The 20,618-nt window shown below is 42.4% G+C and overlaps 2 protein-coding genes across 7 annotated transcripts in view; both read right to left on the bottom strand.

Moving 5' to 3' along the window:
- Positions 1-20,618, bottom strand: part of NRG1 (neuregulin 1) — a 179,061-nt gene that overhangs the window by 89,583 nt on the left and 68,860 nt on the right. For 3 of the 6 annotated variants that reach the window (XM_059492728.1, XM_059492726.1, XM_059492727.1), the window contains exon 1: positions 10,612-11,239. The exons of the other annotated variants lie outside the window; for them this stretch is intronic. In XM_059492728.1, the coding sequence (XP_059348711.1) occupies positions 10,612-11,239 (628 nt within the window). Of the gene's footprint in view, positions 1-10,611; positions 11,240-20,618 lie in introns of those variants that run through there. 6 annotated transcript variants of the gene reach the window in all.
- On the bottom strand, positions 11,691-11,852 carry LOC132086813 (uncharacterized). The gene has a single exon (XM_059492732.1). The coding sequence runs from the start codon at positions 11,850-11,852 to the stop codon at positions 11,691-11,693; it is 162 nt and encodes a 53-aa protein (XP_059348715.1).

Consider the following 20,618-nt stretch of genomic DNA (forward strand, 5'->3'; position numbering starts at 1 on the left):
GTAAATTTAGATTCTTCTCTGAATCCTGGTATATTGACATGCAATACACTCTGGATCTCAGTCCTGTTCAGGAAACGTCAGAATATTTTTCTGCCTTCATCTTCAGCCCCCTCCCCTGCAAGCTTCTGCCCAGCTAAGTGATTTTTGTGAACTGGTACTTTCTCTGATTCACAGCTAGCAAATCTGCTTCCCGGGCTTGTAATAGTTATCTGAATACACTTACAGAACATGTCATTTTAATCCTTCCTCCAAATTTGGAGAAGGAAAAGCTGCACACATTAAGCAATCTATTACCAACAATCAGGAAAATTACAGGGTTGCTTGAGAAGCTACTTATATGAAAGGCCTCTATGAATCTCTACAGTACAGCAAATTCAAATGCTTGGAGATAGCAAACAACAGAAAGGTTGTTAGCCACATTCTTAAACATTCACACGTTCAAATCCCATTTTGATGGCTTTACCTGCCAGATGCCATTTTATAAGCCAAAAGGAGAATTTTAAGGTGCCTTTCTGTTAACTGATTTTCAAGCAAATGTCTGTGTCCTAATGCATTCATTGGCCTTTTTATCCAGAAACTCAGCCTCTCTTTGCTCACAAAGAGAATGCATTAAAAGTTGCATGTCCCAAAAATTATGCAGTTGGAGGAATTTGCAAATATTGTCAGTAATGACATTCAAAATCTATTAACACTATACTAAATCAACACCTCCAAAAATAAGGGTAAGTTGACTAACCTCCATGAGGCAAAGGCTGGGGCACACTGAGGGGTTTTGAACAAAGTGATGGGAGGGAATTCAGTAACAGAGATATACTCTGCAGTGTCTGCAGAGGAAGCAGAGCAACTCCAGCCATTGGGGTGGCTGAAGAAAGCAGGGCAACTCCTTGGATCTCTCCATCAACAAAAAGTGTGCACTCAGCATGGCCAGATGGCAGGATGATCTGTCCTACAGAGGATCCCTTAGAATTGAAGGATGGACAGAGGGAATGATTGAATTCCTATATCAGATCCTAAGCAGGGTGAAAGCTGCTTTGCAATCTGCTGCAAGTTCCATGCAGGCTGTAAATACCTGGGGCACTGGAAAACAGATTCTTCCTGCTTTTATCCAGTCAAGAAAATATCAGACCTTCCCTGGTCTCCTGTTGCTTGACAGCTACAATCAATTCTTTGCAGTTTCCTGGCCCTTTCCTGGCTACTTAATTATGTTCTGCTCTTGCAAGTATGAGCTCAAGCTTATCCAAGATCCTGCATCAACACAGCAGGAAGCTTTTTGTCTTGCTTTTGATCCTGTACTCCTTAATTCCTAAAACCATAACACCATATTCAGTGGTTGGTTCCCTGATCAACTCAGGCTAGATACATAAATGATCATTCTTCTATTCCCCTATTCTTGTCCCTCTCACCCTGACACACTTTATTTCCCTTGCTAAGGCATTTTTACTGTCACACTGCTAACTGTCCTGCTGAACACACCCACAACCCAAGAAAACCTATTTTGAAAATATAAAAATGTCTTTAAAATACCAGATGTCTTGACATTATTACCCATTGCAACTTTCTTGGTCTATGATCATGCCCCATTATTCTCATGTCTTTTTATTATAAAAGATGCTCAGGCAAAATGAAACCCTATTATAAGTCCATTCAGCATATCCACTGTAGGACAGAAAGGAAAAAGAATCCATAAGCATCTTAAAGTATCTTTAAGCTGGGAAGACAGGAAAAAGGACCAAAATCCTGCATCCCACTAATTCATGCACTAGGACAGTTTCCACTTTTGGAAGGAAGAACTAAATGTTGGAGAATTTGAGATAATAAACTGAATGAAGGGCAAAGTAATGAATAATAAGCTGAATGAAGGGCAAAGTGATAAAATGGTCCTTGGGCCAACAGTGGGAGAAGTGTCAGTGGGGCATGGAGGGAGAAATCTCTGAAAGCATGAGCAGAAGTCAAGTGTAAGGGGAAGTCTGCACAGTTCAAATTATTGAGCTGGCCTCCTGTTTACCCAATGAGACTTGCTGAAGGCATCATTTGGAGTAGGACAGAATCAGATGTGGAATGAGGGAGATGAAACTCCTCCTAAAATGCACACAGCATTGCCACAGCTGGGCAATATTTGTCTTTTCTTCCCTTGACTGGCCCTTAGAATTATTATTCCAGTGAGAAGCGGTGTACAACCCTGGGAATTAAAGAAGAGGGTTGGTGAGGGTCCTTGCATGTGTGAGTCATTGGTCTTCTGCTCTGACTGGACTATTGATTTACTGCTTAAAATATTAAAAAGCCACTGATGATACTTTGCACATTTTGAGTACTTCTAAACAGTGATCAAGGCAATGAGCAGCAGGTTTTGTTGTCTTTGGCTGGGATTTTGCACTAGTCCATGTCTAAGTACCATCAAAATTATGTCTCTATTTATCTGAAAAATAAGAAAGTGTGAAGAGTGATGAAATAATTCATGGACTGAAAACGACTTCCTTCATGGGGAGAATCATAGAGTTCAGCCTACCTACCCTGTCAAAAAGGCTTACTAATGTAGAGCTGATTACAGTGTAAATGGATCTTCATGCGTGGGGAACACATGGCAGGAAGGAGTGAAAGGTGTAAATGAATGAGTGGCCAGAATGCAAACAAGTATTTTCAAAGTCAAAGTAAGTGGTTTTATCTAAAAAATATGCTAGAAAAAGGGAAAAGGCAGACAATGTCTTGCCCTCAGGTTTCACACCACAACTGGAAGACCCCTTAGTAGGGGTGACATTGTGTCATGTGCATTCCAGTGCTCTTACAGGTCTTACAGGGCTACAGATCTGAGAACCTTTACACCAGTGAAAATTCAGGCCATTTAATTCAAGCTGAAATACCAAATTAATTATCCAGATTAATTTAATATAGAGAAAAGCCCAAGTTTCTCTTCTCAATATGCTGTTCCAGTAGCCTTACACTGGCTTCCACTTACCTCCTTAGATGATTTAAGTAATCTTTTATGAGCTCAGAGATGTTTCATTTTTTTAATATGAGAAAAGCTTTTGAATGAGCTTGATACTCTTTTTTTCTACTTTGATCTGTCTAATCACATGAATTAATTGACTGTTAAAAATTGTAAAATTCAAACATCTTTCAGGAATTCCATACAAATACTGAACAATGTTACAAATCATGCTTAAGATCACAGCTTCATATACTTCCCCCAGTGCCATGTGACTACCAACCCAGTATTGATTTCCTTTCATCTCAAAAACGGAGACAATATTCATTGCCAAAATAAAAAGCTGTGTGAGTTATGAGAATGCACCGCCAGCAAGTTCCAGGATGAAGCAGATATATAAAAAAGTGGGGGAGGGGGTAGGGAAAGCATATGTGAAAAAGTTGAATTTACTCTTGTGAGAAGATATGCATTGAAATAAGGCTTTTGTAGCTAAACAAAACAGGACCAAATGTAACAGATGGATGCTGTAATACTACTGATCTTGTCCAGAGCTGAACAGACCTTGCCTCTGGTTTACCTTAGGGAAGCCTTTAGTGATAGCCAGCCACGTCCCACTGGATTTGTTCCTGCACATTCTTACTCAGCTGAAACCTTTTCTTTTGTCTCAGTGACTAAGACTTTAATGTGAATGGGGGAGAAAGATGAGACAAGTCAGGGTGTAAATAAGCAGAGTTCATATTACCTCAAAATAATGCATTTCTCCCTTGCTGCTCCCTAAATGCCAAACAGTGGTCATGCTCCAGCTCCTGAGTTTCATGTGTACCTCCTACTGTGTCTGGTACTTCACAAAATGTTTTAAAGTGAAGGATCAAGATGAGATTCACATTTCCAGCAAAGTGGTTGCCTTTCAGTATAAACTGCGAAGATAGCCAGTGTGCCTAATATAAAACCGTCCACAAAAGACAGGGCCTGTTCCTCTGTGTGGTCTGTCTGAGGAACAAGAGGGCAGAAGATTTTGGTAGAAGATACTCTAAACCCAACTATCCAGCTCCACAGTACACACCATGATTCAGTCCTTGATTTTATGTGGCTTGAACATGACCTGAAGCACCAAGATTTTTGTTGCCGCCCAACTTAGTACTGTGTAACAATAACCCAGCTTTGAGTCCAAACAGACCTGAATCCCTCAAAGAAAACAAATCTCTTCCTTTAGTCAGAAAAAGCCCTTTCTCCTAATTCCAGCCCATCCAAGGTGAAACAGGCATTTTCTTTTTAAAATTCTTTTATCACCTGCTATGGCATTTTTTTGGTCTGCCTCCCCTTTCCTGAAAAAGAGACAGCGCAATCTCTGCCCAGGTACTGTCTGCAGCAGATTGGCATCACATGTACTCCCCCTGAACCAGCTGCCTCATTGCATTGCTATTGATTCTGAGTTGGATTTCTGCAGCAAATCTATTGCACTTCCATTAGCAAGACTGCAAATGATGAAAACGCTCATTTATATCATCCCAGCTCTGCACCACAATTAACCTGCTACTTAGCCTCCAGCAAGCCAAATTGTGCTTTCTCATCTGATGCAGAGAAAGTTCCCCAAGGTTTCTCTGTAACCAGAAGTTAGGCACAGCAAATCTGAGGTAGGCTGCTGTGTGCTTTATTTGCTGTGCATTAACTGGAAATCAAACAGTGTAAAAAATACAACAGATACAGAAAGAGGATAATTTTAGTCCTCTGCAGTGAAAATCCAACCCTGAATTTTGTAATTACATCAATTATTAATCAGCTTTCCTTAGAAACTTTTGATGCAGAACAGTTGCAGATGTCATTTTTTAATAAAGAAATAATGGCCATATCTACTGTATTCTCTATACTCACATATCCATCTGTATATAATAAATGAGGAGGGAGAACATGCAAAAGGCTCCATGCAGAGTAATTACATTACTTACTCTCAGGGAAGTTTCAAAGCAAAATGAAGCTTTAAAAAACAAATACAAATGCAGACTACTGTTTTGTACTGAGAAATTCAGATTGTTATTAAGAAAAAACACTCCTATAAATGCTGCTTTTTCTCCATCATGTTCTGTGCACAATGAGTGGTTGATGAAAGGAAAACCACACCCATGAGGAAAATTTAAAAGCCATGAAATTGGGGTGCTTGTCCAAGAAAAAGAAACACAAGACCAATCCATACAGTTTGCTGCATGTCACACAGAAGAACTGTTTCCATGCAATCAATGAAAGCTAAAAAGGGGGGTGGTAGAGATACTGAAAGAAACAAAACAATAAATTTGTCTGAGTAAACTGTGCCTGCTAAGGACATTTTAAAGACAGTGCGAGCTAACTGGACTGGGGAGGGGAAGTCTCAATTATTGCTTTGCAAGGCTTAATGGACCTGAACTCCCTAAAAATTGCTCCATCTTATGCATCTCACCCCATCAGTCCCCATGAGTGCTCCTGTCACAAGTATATACCTCTAGGAGCCATCATGACCTTTAGAACAGCAGAGCAATACAGACTGGCTGGCTCAGTACAGTGGCACTTGCTTTATTGCTGCTTGTTAATGGAGGCCTGGTAGTGTCTCCTGGGCTTACTGAGATCAGCATCCCTTAACTACACTCCTGAGTTAGGCTCAAAACTTGTCTGGCATCTTAACCATGATTAACTGTAACTTCCCTGTGACAAGATGTTGTTAATCCACAAGACACATAAAGAAAAGTCATGGCTTTCAAAATTACTCCTCATATTGTGTAGTAGATATTTAACTTAGAAACTAAACTGCAAGGGTAGTCTCCCTATAGACCCATGGGGAAAGAGAGTGACTCCTGTTAAAGAGTCACTCTGGGAATTGTCTGGGGGAAGTCCCTCCCTTTATGCTGGATATGTAGCTGAAGGCTAACTAGCTTCCTAATGCACGCACTTAAGTGAGGTATCTGAAGCTAATCCAGTACTGTGTCAGAAAGGGACCAGCGTGTGCTTTAAGTTCCTGCATCATCAAGTTTTGGGGAAAAAACAATCTCTCCTGTGGCACTGCCCTGCAGAGCAACAGTGAGCACAGAAAAGGCTGAAGTAGAGCCTGTGCTGTATCATGTCCTCACCACTCCCCTGAGTACAGCCCCCTGCAGCTCTCTGAGACATCCCAGATCTTGCCACGTTCAGAGGTCGCCAGGCATGGACTCAGTCCTACTGTGTTGTGATAGGGATTTGAAATATAGCACATGGGTGGTTAGAATTAGTCTTTCAAGAATAAGAACAAACATTGCATGAAGATTCTATGAACAAACCCTCTGTCCTTAAATTGAAGTTAGAGGGCTGCAGCACTTCTAAGCAGAGGGAGAGGATCCCTCTAGCCTGCTATCAAGCTAAAGTACAGACCTTCTCAAATTACTGTGAATAGGAGAAATGACATCAAATGCAGAGCTGAGAAAGAATGAGTGGAAGTGAAAGAGGCAGGGAAAACATCTAATATTTACATTATGATACAAGGTACAGTACAATTTTTATTCAATTTTCCCCATCTCTAGCTCTAAAAGGACACAAGAAATTTAGCCATTGTGCCTCAACTTAAGACTAGTCTTGCTTCTTTTATTACACTACGCCTTTATCAATACAGAAATTTTCCTTTCCTTTGACTTACCTCTTGTATGTTAATATTATTTTTCCCTTGCTGAAAGAGAAAGGAAAGGTGAATGCTTTAAAGCATTTCCATAATTAGGGAGCTTGTTTGTCAAATTAGAAGGCGAGCTGAGACTACTTCCCAGGTAAATAGCCACTACCAGGCTTTAGAGGCAATCTTTTAACCTTTTTCCACTTAGGATGAGAAAGCAACATCCTTTGCTAATAATGACCCAGCACAGCTGAAGTGGAAGCAGAAATTAGAAACACTGGAAAGGAACTGTCCCTCAAGTAGTCAGAGGTAGTTGACAGTAATGTAGAACTCTTTTTCCACTTTGCCACATCCTCTAGGCGAGGCCCAGCAAAAGTGAGAAAGGAAGTACTGCCTGCCTCCCAAGGGACATGCACAGGTCCAGTGCTGTAATGAGATGACGATGTGCCTGTTGATTGTCTGCTGGCCACCAGCATGGCATGTGTGTTGCTGGCACATCAGCACATGGTACCTGAGCCGGCCAGGGAAGCCAGAAGGGAAATGGACGCAGGGGCTGCGTGGATGTGCCACCAGGCATGTGCATCCTCTGGGCCCTGCTCTCTGATGGTCCTCAAGCTCTGCTCTCAGGGAAATCCACTCCAGAAAACTCATGCTGTGGTCTGTCTCCTGCCCTGTCTCTTGTGTGCCCTGCGGCACCTGACAAAGCTATAAGAGTTGTGGTCCCAAAGCCAAGGCCTGCTTGGCCTGCCAGGGCCTACAGTGCCTCTGCGCGGGGGCAGAACCAAAGCACAGGAGTGCTGCACTGTTTTTGGCAGAGCCGTCACCCCAGAAAGGCAAGCTCTGCACAGGCCTTACTGGGAGTTTTGTGGGGAAGTCTTCTTAAATGGAAAGAGGAGGCTGTTGGAAGACCTTTAAAGAGTGGAATGGTTGGTTTGCAGATATATAAAAACTATTGTTACAGAAACACATTTTTTGTAGTACTACAGAACTGAATCTCTAACCAGCCTGGATAAAGGATGGAATTGTGTTTGAAGGTGATAGTGTTAGAAGAAGTGAAATTTAGCTCTTGAACTGAGTTAGTATTTTTACAATCTTCATGTCTTCTCAGAGGGAGGGAGATTGTAGGTTAGAGTGTATTATTATATCCTGCTTGTAATAATATCTTCTCTGGTGTAAATATGCTAAGATTGACAATCTCCCTGAATATGGGAATGCTTTAAAACATTCATCTTTCCTTTCTCTTTCAGCAAAGGAAAAATTACGTTAAAATACAAAAGGTAAGATAAATGGAAAGAAATATTTTTCTGTTGATAAATGGCAAAGAATAACCAAAGGAACAAGACCAGTCTTGAATCTAATACACCAGACACAACTATCAGGATTGTCTCTCTTCTCCTTTCTCTTCCAGGCTCCAGGAGAAAGAAGAATCAATTAGCCCTCTGCAGACTATGACCTTGAAGGATACAGCTTTAAGGGGAATATGCTGAGTAAGATGGAAAAGAGAGGAGAAGAGAAAAAGATTTGGAAACTCATGGAGGGGATAGGTTCAGAAACAGTACATCAAGCACAGAAGATGAACTGTGCTTTTTTTTTATTATTTCTGCACTGGAAAAAAAAATTTCAGCACATAAAGGACTTTCTGGGAACATATTACCTCATTCTGCCTGAAAAGAAAAAAAGGACACTGAAAGGAGAAGGGACAATCCAATTTGCAGATGCTACTTTTCAAGCCATGTCACTGAAAATTTTATAGCTGTCAAAGGCATTAAAAAAAAAGTTAGCAGTGATGCAATCTGTCAACCTCTTCAACAAATCTTGCTATACATAAAACACAATGATGTGTTTGAAATGCAGCTGTTTCAAAAACCCCAAGACAGTGCTTTAAGAGCTGTCCAAAAAAGTTCTTTTCATGCCTCTCGGAATTCTCAGGCAGACCTTCTGCTGTGTATTTTTCCAGCTAGATTTTCTGCTTTTTCTTTGTAGATAATCAGAGATGCTTGCCACAGTCAGAATTATGTACCACAGTTAGAAAAAATTCTGTCTATGCAACATTCTCCCCTAGAGCAAACCATCTTGATCTGCTACCAGTTCTCCCTCTCCTTTCAGTCTGTAGCTATGGAACTCCACAGTGCCTTAAAAACAAATTTATCTTTTAAAAATAAGGCCAAATTAAACAAAAACCCAAACCCCAAAAACTCCTACACACACAAAACCCCCAAATAAAAATATGAAAAAAACCCCTCTCAACCTAATCACCAAACTTCTGGACCACAATTTATTTCCCAGATGTAAGCAGCTCTGAATGCAGATAATGGCTGTTTGTCAGTGACAACTCCAAAGAATCTTTTCTGTGCCCCTCTGCCCTTTCCTTTACTTCAGAGATAAAGTAAGCATGTTTTTGAAAAAGGTTTGTCACATATGTGGAAATTCAAGAGGGGTTCTTGAGGCAATTATGACTGAATAATTTTTAACACATTTTACTTCAAAAAGTGACCAGACTGGTGTCTGGTCACTTTATGAAATAAAATGTGTTTAAAAAGTCATATATTTAATGTCAGAATGCTTGCACCACAAAAAAAAATTTATGCATCAGCAATATTTAAAAGAAAGCTCACTTAGAATAGTTCTATTTAATTGCAAAGGTGGTTAATTCAAGTAATACCACAGACAAAGCCCCCTGTCATTTAATGGTACAGCAGTATTTCTCTATTAGACTGTTTTCATCGGGCAAATTACTTTTGATCTGAAGGATGGCTGCCACACATTATCTAAGCAAGAGGCAGCAGGGTTTCTGCAGGAATACTCAGAACTTTCTTTCACTCATTCTGGAACTGCTGTTCAAGATTGACTCTCAGCTGAAAGCACCTCCTCTGAAATCACTGTAGTTATACTCATTTTCACTGGCAAGGGGGTTGGCCTAAAAAATTAGATTTAATCTAAACACCATATATCTATACTAAGTTCAGTCCCAGTCAGGCTAAACTTAGAAGTGAACTTCTAGTGACTTCAGAGCTCCAGGGTGAGGTCCAGAATGTGCCATCTTCAATGTGACAACCTGCGGCATTACAGGGAAGGCATGAGGGAGAATAAATTACATGGGGTCCTGCAAGAAAATTTGTGAGGAATGCATTTTTTCACTCTGATCATTGCAGCTTTCCACAGGGAGCCTCAGCCCTGTGCCCTCAGCAGAAAAGTGCGCTGTCTTCTTTGTTACTAGAGTTACACAGCTCAGAAATTGCAGGCTTGGTTTGATTTGAATTTGGTAGGTTAAAATCATGAATGTCAAAGAAATGACACTTCAGCAATGCAATATTTTGATTCTTTATGATTACCAAGAAAATAATATAAATACCTTTTTTTGTTTGTTTTTATGATGAGCAAGGACTAATTTGGAAATTGACTCTTCTCACAAGGCAAGAATGCTTTCCTGAAATGCCCCACAAAAGGCAGTAAGGCAATATATGAGAAACAAGTTAAACAAGAAGCAGCTCCTAGACATAGGGGAAGCCACAGAGAAATGTATGCTTTGCTCTTAAGAGAAAGGGAAAAACCATAAGCTAGATGCTAAATTAATAGTTCCCAGTTTCTAACTGCTTCAAAGCTGCTGTTGCTTTTTCTCACTGTTCTGAGAGTTTCATGAGGATGATAGGGATATCTGGCAGCCACAGACTTCAGGAAGGATGTACCAGAAATGCTCTGCAGGCAAGGCAAAGAACACACATGGAAGATCCAGCACATGAGACAAAGCCAATTTATAAGCAAAATACACTATGTGGAATAGCTATCAGATAAACCCTTGAAGCAAATCGTGTACTTCCCTGCAAGTGGATGCAGAGAAAAAGGTGGTACTAGCCCTTTACAGACATCCCAGATGAAGTACTGCACACTTCAGAATTAAGTTCTGAGGACTCTAGATGCTGTTCTCAGAAGGCAACCCATGCTATACCTTTCTTAACATGTTTAAGCTTCACAAGTCAATCACATGCCCTCCTTGTAGACAGTCACAGAACAGTTAAGTGCCTTTTTTTTTTTTTTTTAATGTGAAAGGGAAAAAAACCCAAAGAAACACATAGCTTTTACTTACAAAGTTTTGGAGTAGTTTGGAGATTGGTTTCTGTTGCTTGTGCCTGAGATGCTGTGGTAGGCTCCAGAGCGGGTGGTGACAGCGAAGGTGTGGCAGAGGACAACAACCCAACATCTAGGATGCGGTTATATAGAGAAGGCTGGAGGAATGGTTTGGAGGGTACAAGTGAGCTGTCACTGTGCACTGTCACTTCAGCCTTGCTCTTGGGGCTAGGTACGAGGAAGGGTGAGGCATACACCTCCGAAGGCACCCAGGCAGACAGAGCTGTAGGATCCACAGCACTCTTTGGGTCTTGTCCTATCCTCCCAGGGTCAAGATGGGTAGGAGAGTCATACTCAAAAATCTTGTCCACAAAGACCCACTTGAGACCAGCAATGCAGAGGCAAAGGCTAAGCAGGCAAGCCAAGATAGGGGCGATGCAGATCTTTTCAGAGTTGAGGCAGCCCTTCAGTCGCTCTGCCTCCAGGCACACACAGCAGGTTGCGGCAAGGCCTGCTATCCCCTGGACCCTCCTGTCCTCTCTTTGGGTCCCCGGCATGTTCTCCTCATCCGGGAGCCCGTTGAGGGACGCATCAGGGCTCAGCTGAGCTGAGGGGCTGGGGAAAGTGTCGGCAGCTACTTCAGACATGTTTAAGCATCAGCTCTCAAACAGCTCACCTCCAAAAGGCCTTAACTCTATCACAGTCCATTACTGTGAGACACAGACAAAAAGAGACGGTAGTAATAGTCACAGTGCTCCGCAAAAATCACAGAGTGGAAGTCAATAAAAGGTCGAAGCTCAGCAACATCATCCAAACTGAGAGAGGAGCAATGCACAGGAAAAATTAGATCCCCCCCCAGTCCCTGTGCCCCCAAGCCCTCTGTCACTGTCTCTGCTTCTCTGAACCGAGAATACCTTTGTAATTATTGAGCTCCTGTTTGCTAGACACTTTTATAATTCCTTAAACGCTTCTCAAGCAATTCCAGCTCTTCTGCAGAGGGAAGAAACATTCCCCCAAAAGCAAGCACAACAAAACAAAATAGGGATAAGGAGGGTCATGAGATAAAGAAAACCACAAACACTGAACAAACTGACCAGATTAAGTAAACCAGTAGCCCAGAGCGAAAGGCAAGACTCTCACCTTGAGCATCTGAGGCTGGTATCTGCTCAGACGAGGAAAACAATTGTCATGCGGTAGAAGGAGCAAAAGCAAAATCTCTAACAACAGCGGCAACGGTAGAAGTGACAGTAGCAGCAGCATCCTGTCGTGTTACAGCGGCGGCTGAAAGAGGCTGAATCATTACAGAGCAGCAGGTGCTCGCTGTCTGAGCATCACTGCAAACAATATCATTACAGAGAGGTTTGAAAGCAAGAGCGATGCCAAGACGGTGGTAACTCCCTTTATCTCCCCTCCCTCTTTGTCCTCCTGAGCGCTCATTCACTTTCCTCCGTTCCCCCCCCGCCCGCCCCGCTCCCCCAGCCCCCTCGCAGCCTGTTTCCCTGATGTACAGACTCGCTCCTTCCTCCCCTACCCCACCCCCCTCACTCTGCAGGGCTGCTCTGAGTGAAATCAGTACACCCAGCAATGCAGGACTGTCAGTGACTTCCTATTTTATCCAATTAGGAGGAATAAAGGCCATCAAATCAAAGGGAGGGAGCGGACAGGAGTTGCTCACCCACCCACTCCCTCTCTCCAGGCAAAGCGTGGCCAGAGGCAGCAGCGGCCATCCATGGTAAAGTCCTCCAGCAAGGACTGGGTGTCGGTTGGAGCTCTTTGGGTTGGACTGGGCTCGCCTAGGCTGATACTCGATCTCTCCCAGGGGGAAGACCTCTTTCCAGAAGCAGTTTCTCCCTGCCTGACACCTAGAGACAGCTTTTCTTTCCAAGCTCCTGAGTAAGTTTTATTTCCTAGGAATAAGGTTGGAATGTATCTTAGATCAAGCAGAGGAAATTAAAAACCCCAAGCCATTTCCACCTCTGATAAATTTTCATTCAAGCTATTGCAAAGAGGTTTGCTTTTTAAAAAATTCCATTTTCCAACCTCTTTCCAGACCCTTTTCCAAACACAAAAAACCCCAGACTTCACACTAAAGACAATTCCTGAATTCCTGAATGCACTCTTCAAGAGCTCACATATTGCCAGAACAGATCCTCATTCACCTTAGACTAAAAAAAAAAACAACTATTTTATTATTTTTTTATTATTATTAATTAAAGGCTTATACTTTGTTAAATTTGGCTGACATTTCTCACTGTCTCTAATATGTAGCACTACCATTGCCACCAATGCAGTATAATACAGGGGTAAATCAACAGTCCAGCTAACATAATGAAAGTAAGACTAGAATCAGATCTATTTCCAGTCTCTTTTGTCTCTTACAGAAAAATACACCTGTGCAACAATAAAGATGTGTATGAAAGGCAAGGCACTTAAAGCACAATTTCCAGGTCCTTGAACTTAATAAAAGCATTTGCATTGAAGTTTTGCTGGTGAGAATCCCCCTTTCTGCATAGTATGAATGGCTGCAGGATGCATAAGGAGACAAAGAATCAAGTGCTAAAAATTGCTCTGAACTAATTTTTGTTGGTGTCTTGTTTAGGCACATGAAAGGTAAATTCCTTTGTAGTTATCTATTTTTGATAGTGTCAAAAGAGGCATCTGATTCTATCCATGTTCTCTTTCTGCCTCCAACTCTACTCCCATCTCACCCCTCCTTCCATGGGAACATTAGTAACATTCACATGAAAAAGATTTATTAAAATCTGAATGAATCCCATAGTGTTTTTACGGACTGTCATGTCAAGGACTAATTGATGGATGTCTGATCACAAAGCTTCCTGTGAGGCGGCTGTAGCCCACTGAAGTAATCACAATGCTACTACAATCAAGTGCTTGGAGCATTTACCTTAAAGCACAGCTAGTGATAACACTCTCTGAAGGAATGTAAAAAGATAAATCATCTTACAATCTAGCCTACATTACCACTGAAGTGTCTGGTCCTTGGGTTAATGATGTGATCAGCAGCCTCAGACAGAACGAACAGCTTGCACTGCATATTTACATACATGGCTTCTCTTATTACAAAGCACATGTTCCCTTTTGCTGGTAATATCCTGCATCAGTGCAGTCTCTCTCGAGCATCTCAAAACCTATTTCAAACAGCACTGACAACACAACCTCTGTAGAAAGTGTAACAAAAAGCAGCATTGCCAGGACAGGTGCAGTGGTCTGTGGCTACAAGTAAGCACAGTTTCTAGAGAAAGGACACACCTTTCATTTGATCAACTGATAAATCTGGGAAAACCAGACACACTTTCACACACCCAAGTTGTTCCTCAACTATGAAGCTACAGCATCACTCTTTAAAGTGGAGTGCAAGTTGACAACCAGCTGGGAATATTCTATTCATTCATTGCACAGATGAGATACAGCATCTGAGTGCTTGGCAGAAATTTTTTAAAATTCCTTTTCTTCTTCATCCATGTCTAATTTTTCAACCTTCCTATTTCCAGTAAGAGAATTTTCCCTGCTGACACTTCTCTGAGCCTGTGTTTAATCTCCAGTCCTGTCCACATCTTTCCTGCACTGGTCTTCCTGGCAAACTGCCTGCATTCAATCTCCAGTAATCTTCGTGACCCTCCATCCTATCTACACTTATCTGCCCTCTTTATATCATGGTCCTCCTTTGCTCGCATCTTCCTGGTGCCAGGCTGAACAGAAAGTAACGTGGAGAACTTGCATCTTCCGTGTAAGGGCTGCCACGAAGTTAAACCAAACACGCAAAACACTGCACAGCTGGACAGAGGTGTGGCGGGCTACCTGCACGAGGGACGCATTCAGGGGCTCCTCTGCATGTGGGGGCATCGCCCTCTTTCATACCCGGCTGCCGCCAGGAGCCGTCAGCTCGCACGGACCGGGAATGGGCTCTTCCAAACGGCTCCTGCCCCAGCCCGGCTGGTTAAACTGAGGCTGGAGAGCATCTCTCCCCGCCTTTTTCTCCTCCACCGGCAGGCCCAGCCCGCCCGCAGCAGCTCCTCCCGGCAGGCAGGCAGGCAGGCAGGCAGGCAGGCAGGCAGGCAGGCAGGCAGACCCGCACCCCCGCCGGCTCCGCGGCCGCAGCGTGCCCGCGGTCCCTGGCTCCCGGCCAGGCTGCAGTGCCCTCCTCCGCTGCGGGTCCCTTCCCCCGCCGCACCTCCAGCCCTGGCGCGCTGCCTGCCTGCCTCAGCATCACGCAGCCGGCTGTGCCCAGACCTCCTCCCCCTCCTCCCCTCCGCAGGGAAGCCTGCAGAGCTGCTCCAGCCCCCCAGCTCCGCAGGGGCCACGGGGCCTGCGGCGAGGAGAGCGGGGCGGCACCCGGCGCTCTGTCCCCGCCTTCGGGGTGCCTGCCGGCTCCCGCTATTCCCCGACGAGAAGGGAGAAAAGAGGTGCTGAATCATCGCCCAGCCGGCTTCCCTGGCCCCGCTCCACAGGTGGCCAAAGCCAGGGCCAGAGCACAGCCTGCCCGCCATGCTGCAATCCTATTCCTTACGGGCTGCTTCCTCCTGGGACCTTTCGGACCAAAAAAACCTCGTACGCTCTACCACGTAGATGGGGTGGATACGGGAGCACATTACTCTCTGAGTCAGCTCTCGAGGCTGTAGTAAAAGCTCATTGATGATGTTCTCTCACTTCGGGTCTGAAAATAAAAGTATAAACTGAAGGTACAGGTCACTGACTTCAGGGGTCCTTTCCGTTCCTCTTGCCCCCAAAGCAATGCAGAAATGCTTTATCCTGCAGGCTTTAGCTTTTTACATTTCTGTAGAGACATGCTAGCAGTTGCATGTTGTGCTTAAACACGGACTCTGCCTGGCTGAAGGAGATGAGAGGCTGGGAAGAGTCAGGAACTGGCTCATTGGAAGGGAGGCCTGGAAAATCAAGTGGTGGCATGACCTTGAAGGTAATGAAGTTTTACTGGGGTAGCCCATTGGTGGTATATACAGCAGGATAAAGGAAGGAATTCACTTGCCTGTTTCAGTAAGGTCAGTTTCATGTGCAAAGCTTTATTCCTGATTCCCACGTAGCTTGGGTCTCTTTGGCTTAGAGGAAAATACAGTTTGACTCTACACTAATGAAGCTGATCTATGACTGAGCTTTGGGCTCCTGCCAAATAACAGGTTGAAACTAAGAGCCTTAGAAAACTGTAATTTTATTTCATGGAGTGTTTTTGCAAAGAATCAAGTGGGGTTTTTTTTGCAAAGTTTCACTCCCAAAAGGCTCAAGGAAATAACACAAAACAGCAGTTTTATAGGTGCTAAAAGGACGTGCACTTCAAACTGCAGAGGACTATTTTCTCTGGCCAGCCACAAAGATGTGAAGAGATGTGTGATTATGACCAACATCATCCTGCAAACTAGAGCACGAGTACCATTTAACTCAGCTTACCCTTCAGTCATACCATAATAAGACCCAAACCTGCTGAAAGTTCTGGAAAGTAAGCTTGGTGAGTCATTCTCATGGAAGCCATTGAATTTCAAATATCTATGTCCTTCAAATACAATCTCAATAGCCCACAAAAAGATTCCCTAAGAATTATCTAGTCTTGCAACTGCTGGGACATTAGGAAATTAAAATACCTCTTCACAAATGGTTATTCATGGCTCTGCTGTATAACAGCGTAAGAAAGAATACTCAGAAGACCATACATCAATATAGGACAAGTGATATGCACCCTGCCCCCCGCCCCCCTCCCGACTGGCTTCCTTTAAGAACATGTCTATTCTTCAGTAAGAAGCAACCAGCAACATGCAGCACCAACTGCTCCATCGTGTGTTTGATTGCACCCCTTTTTCTACCATATACTGAGAAATTAAAAGCATTGTAACTAAGAAACTAGGAAGAAAAAAAAAAAGTGCATGTTCATTAAGAAGAGATTGATGAGGAAGATAAAAGGATCACTTTTTATTGATTGCACTTTCTTCAAATTAAATAAGTGCACTATATAAAGATGGAGGAGTGACCCAAAGCAAGTGATCAGGCCCAATGAGCGACATTACTGCCAGCAGTCATGGTGTGGGAAGAGAGGCCATCACACACGGTAGAAAATGATTCATTTATTCATCCTTTCAGTGTTTCACCAATCTCCCTTCCATAATCCATTTCCCTTGGACTGATGCCAGCATTCTTTGAGTCCTTCCAAAAGCCCTTACTAGGAACCTCATCTCTCAGCTCAAATGGCGCAAAGAGAAAACTTCATTTTGCCTCTATACTGGTCCTGTCACTGAACTCAACATGTTCAAAGGGGACAAACTGTCACTTGCACACAGACATCCTATTTTTCACCTGATGTAAAGCAAATATAACATAGATGTTAGTGCTGCTTTTATGCTCCTGCCCATTTCCATCAACTTCTTTCCTTTATTGGTTTTAAACCCTCTGCCCATTTGTAGCCATATGTGAGTGAGGAGATGAAACATCAAGCCTCTAAGATAAGGCAAGAGAAGATGAACAATAAAAATAAGCACATATTCAGGCATAAACATGAGACTAAATGTGTCAATGTCAGCAGAATCATTAGTGTTAGCTTAATTTGGTTGGTATAAAGGATTGCTGTGGGAAGACCCCCTACTTTCAGACAACATAAAAGATGGGACATGGGGAAGCTATTCTAACCCTCTTTGTACCCTCAAGCCAAACCAACTACATTGGATGCTGGTGTTTCAGAAGCAGGTCCTCACACTAGTATGTTACTTGGAAATGTCTGAAGTACAGTATACAAACAAACAGCAGTGATTCTGAAAATGTTTGGGAGAGCTCATGTTGCCTCTGTAGCAGTATTTTCTGTATTGGCATCACATGTACACATTTACACCAAGCATTTACATACTGTAAGTCCAATAGTTGTGTCTTGCAGAGACAGTGATTTGAAAAAAAACAACACAACAACAATGGCTGTTCTAACAAGAGTTTATACTTTAAATAGCTACAGCCAGTAATTGAAACTGAAAACTGCCATAAAACGGGCTGTTATTTCAGGGGAACAAAAAAAGTGTTCTGAGTCTTTTCATCTTCAAGTGAAATGTAAGACACTGAGTTTCTTTCATCCTATTCTAAAGCAGAGCTAGTGGTACTATACCAGACACAGAAATAGGACACGAAACCATGAATATCAGGGTTTTTCATCAATGGCACTGACTCACTTCCCCAGCCTCTGCTAAGTCACAAAACGGGGATGGGCCCCACCACTGTTCAGGCTAATGGTAATTATCTCGACCATGTGGTAAAGGAACATTTAAGAGGTGCAAAGACAAGAAATGCACTCTGCTAGGCTCTTTTGCCTGAGGGCAGAAGCAGACAGAGAAAGTCTATGTGCAATTCAGATGTTTTTTACATTTGTTTGTTTGGGAATTGCTTTTTTTCCCAGATCTGATTTCTTCACTCTGTCATTGGCATCTCCAGCAAACCTGCTGGGGCCGTTGTGATTATTTATTTTCCCACTGAGGCAGTGAGCTGGAGCAGCAGTGAAGTCACAGGGCTCAGGCTTGGTCATTCACTCCCACCTACCTTAGTACTGCACTCCTGCTTTTGAACCACTTTATTCAGACAGAAAAAATTCCTCATGGTATTCATAGGACAGTTGCAATTGCACACACTGCTATTTTGCACAGGCTCAGCTATGCAGGATTTTGTGCTGTCAGCCTTTGTATTCACAGTGCTCCGACTGCTGGCAGAGTCACTGGACAATGATAATTTGATTGAAGGTCCTGAAAACCCTGAATCAAGGCATTACCCTTTCTTCACTGACACACAGTTAATAAAATACTTAAATGTGCATCTAGTTAAACAAGTTGGTGAAATGCCTTCCTGATTAGAGATGGGCTACATCATATATCTAAGTGCCTTTTTGAATCAGAGCCTAATCAGGAACTGAGAAGGCATTTTTGGAGCATAGTGCAGTGGTTTCATGATAAACAGTTTGGGTGGCAATATTATCCTTTTCTTTGCCACTCCTTTCTTTTTGCTCTTTCTGTTCTGTCACTTGCACTAATGCACTAACATTGTTCAGCCCTAATTCTCATGCTGATCCTGTAAATACCTATATATCTCCTAGGCTGGAAGAAAGAGAATAGGACCATGCTCCAGAGGCCTGAAGTCTTGATCTTGTCTTCTCACAAAAGACTTCACAGAGCGAAACCATGATCCAAAGCACTTCCTGAATCTGTGCATAATTTAGGTAGAGGCATGTACAAGATCCCAACAGGATACATATCACTCTGAAATATCTTGACTGTACTTACGGCATCTTTTGTTTTTGTTGTTGTTGTTTTGTTTGAATAAACAGAATTATTTTTGTACCTGCACATATTCTCAACAGCTGCTGTTTAAATCTTAAGGCACCATACTTTATTTCACTTTTTAATATTGTAACTGCTCATGGAGTTCTTAATAGAGTAACTCATTACTATATGTTCATTCAATAGTTTTGCTATTAGAAAAGCAAAGAGAAGTCAAAGGCATGGAGGCAGCCTACTGCATGGAGGAATTTCTGAATCATTAAATAAACATGTATTAATGATAGGACATTAACATATTTGTGGCTTGGACTTTTAAAGTACATCTTACAGTAAAGTAATACTTCAAGAATCTCCAAATTTCAGAATTCTGCTTGCACAAAATATTATGATTTCACCTCGAGACCTGGTTTGCTTAGCAACTTTCTACAAATACATCTAAATAATGAAATTAATCCACCTTATCCTAAATTGAGATATTAATTAAATTACACTTGTAAGGTTCAGTTCTGGTCATGTTTATATGTTGCCTGATTATGCACAAATTAGCAGAATTGATATGTCCACTGTTTGAAACAGATAATCAACAAGATATTTTTAAGTGCAAAAATTCAGCAATAACAAAAGCAACAGCTCTCACCATGCCTCAGAATCTTAGTACCTAGTACCATTTAATATTTAATATTCTTTCTTAGTGCATTCAGAAGGCCATAGAAGGCATGAATCACTCTGCTGAAATTGGCAGGAAAACTGTCAGTTTCCAGCAAATTAAGACTTATTCAAATAAGTATGACAAAGGATATTTCTTGTTTAGTAATGAGTTTGTAGTCTAACCAAATACACTTTTATTACATAGCCAAGTTTTAAATGCAAAGCCTAACGTGTCACATCTTTATCACTTCTGCACCTAGGCTCTTTTTTTGGTGCTCTGTATGGTCTAGCAGAAAAGCAAAACTCTCATCTCCCAGAAATCAATAGATTTAAGGTAGTTAACTTTTCTCACACACAGGACTTTAATATTTGTGCATCAGGCAGAGTCTTTTCAAGAGTAAGAGAGGAAACCAGCAAAGAAGAAACTCTGAAACCTTAAAGAAATGTTCATTTGCCTGATGCAGGTACAAAGCTACAGAGCAGACTCTGTGCTGCTCCAGACACTGAGCAGACCCCTACACCAGGGCAAAGCAGATTTATTACAAAAACTTGTTCATACTTAACACATGGACATACAACAGCGCTGCGCAATATTTGCTACTGAGTGATACAAGTCCTGTAATGTGGCTTTGGAAACATCCCCTTCTGCAGGACATTGAACAACCTAGAAATGGAGCATCAGAGGCAGTGACAGAGCTGATACACGTATACATATGTATCAGAATGAGTTTATAACTATAATTTCATTTGAAGGATTCATTATTCCTGCGGCATTTCCTGCATTCACACCGCAGGTCATGTCCACTGGGGGTGCATTATGTGTGCCTGTGTTTCACTGCAGAGGCTACAGAGTAGCAGTGAGACTTCAAAAACAGAATGGCGAGGACAGGCTGTCTTTTTCCTTCTTCTTGAGGATGTCTAAGGAATAAATGCATTTACTCTGAAAGGTTATTTGAAAAGGTGGTCCAGAGAGGCAGGGCTAAGATCATCCTGTATTCTGTGTTCCCAGCCAAGCTCATGCATATTAGCATCCAGAGAGAAAGTCAACTAAAATAGAGCTGTACTCATGTACATCATTGCAGGTATGCTAAGCCTGTGGAGAACAGTG

This window comes from Ammospiza nelsoni, chromosome Z (assembly GCF_027579445.1).
Source record: "Ammospiza nelsoni isolate bAmmNel1 chromosome Z, bAmmNel1.pri, whole genome shotgun sequence".
NCBI lineage: Eukaryota > Metazoa > Chordata > Aves > Passeriformes > Passerellidae > Ammospiza > Ammospiza nelsoni.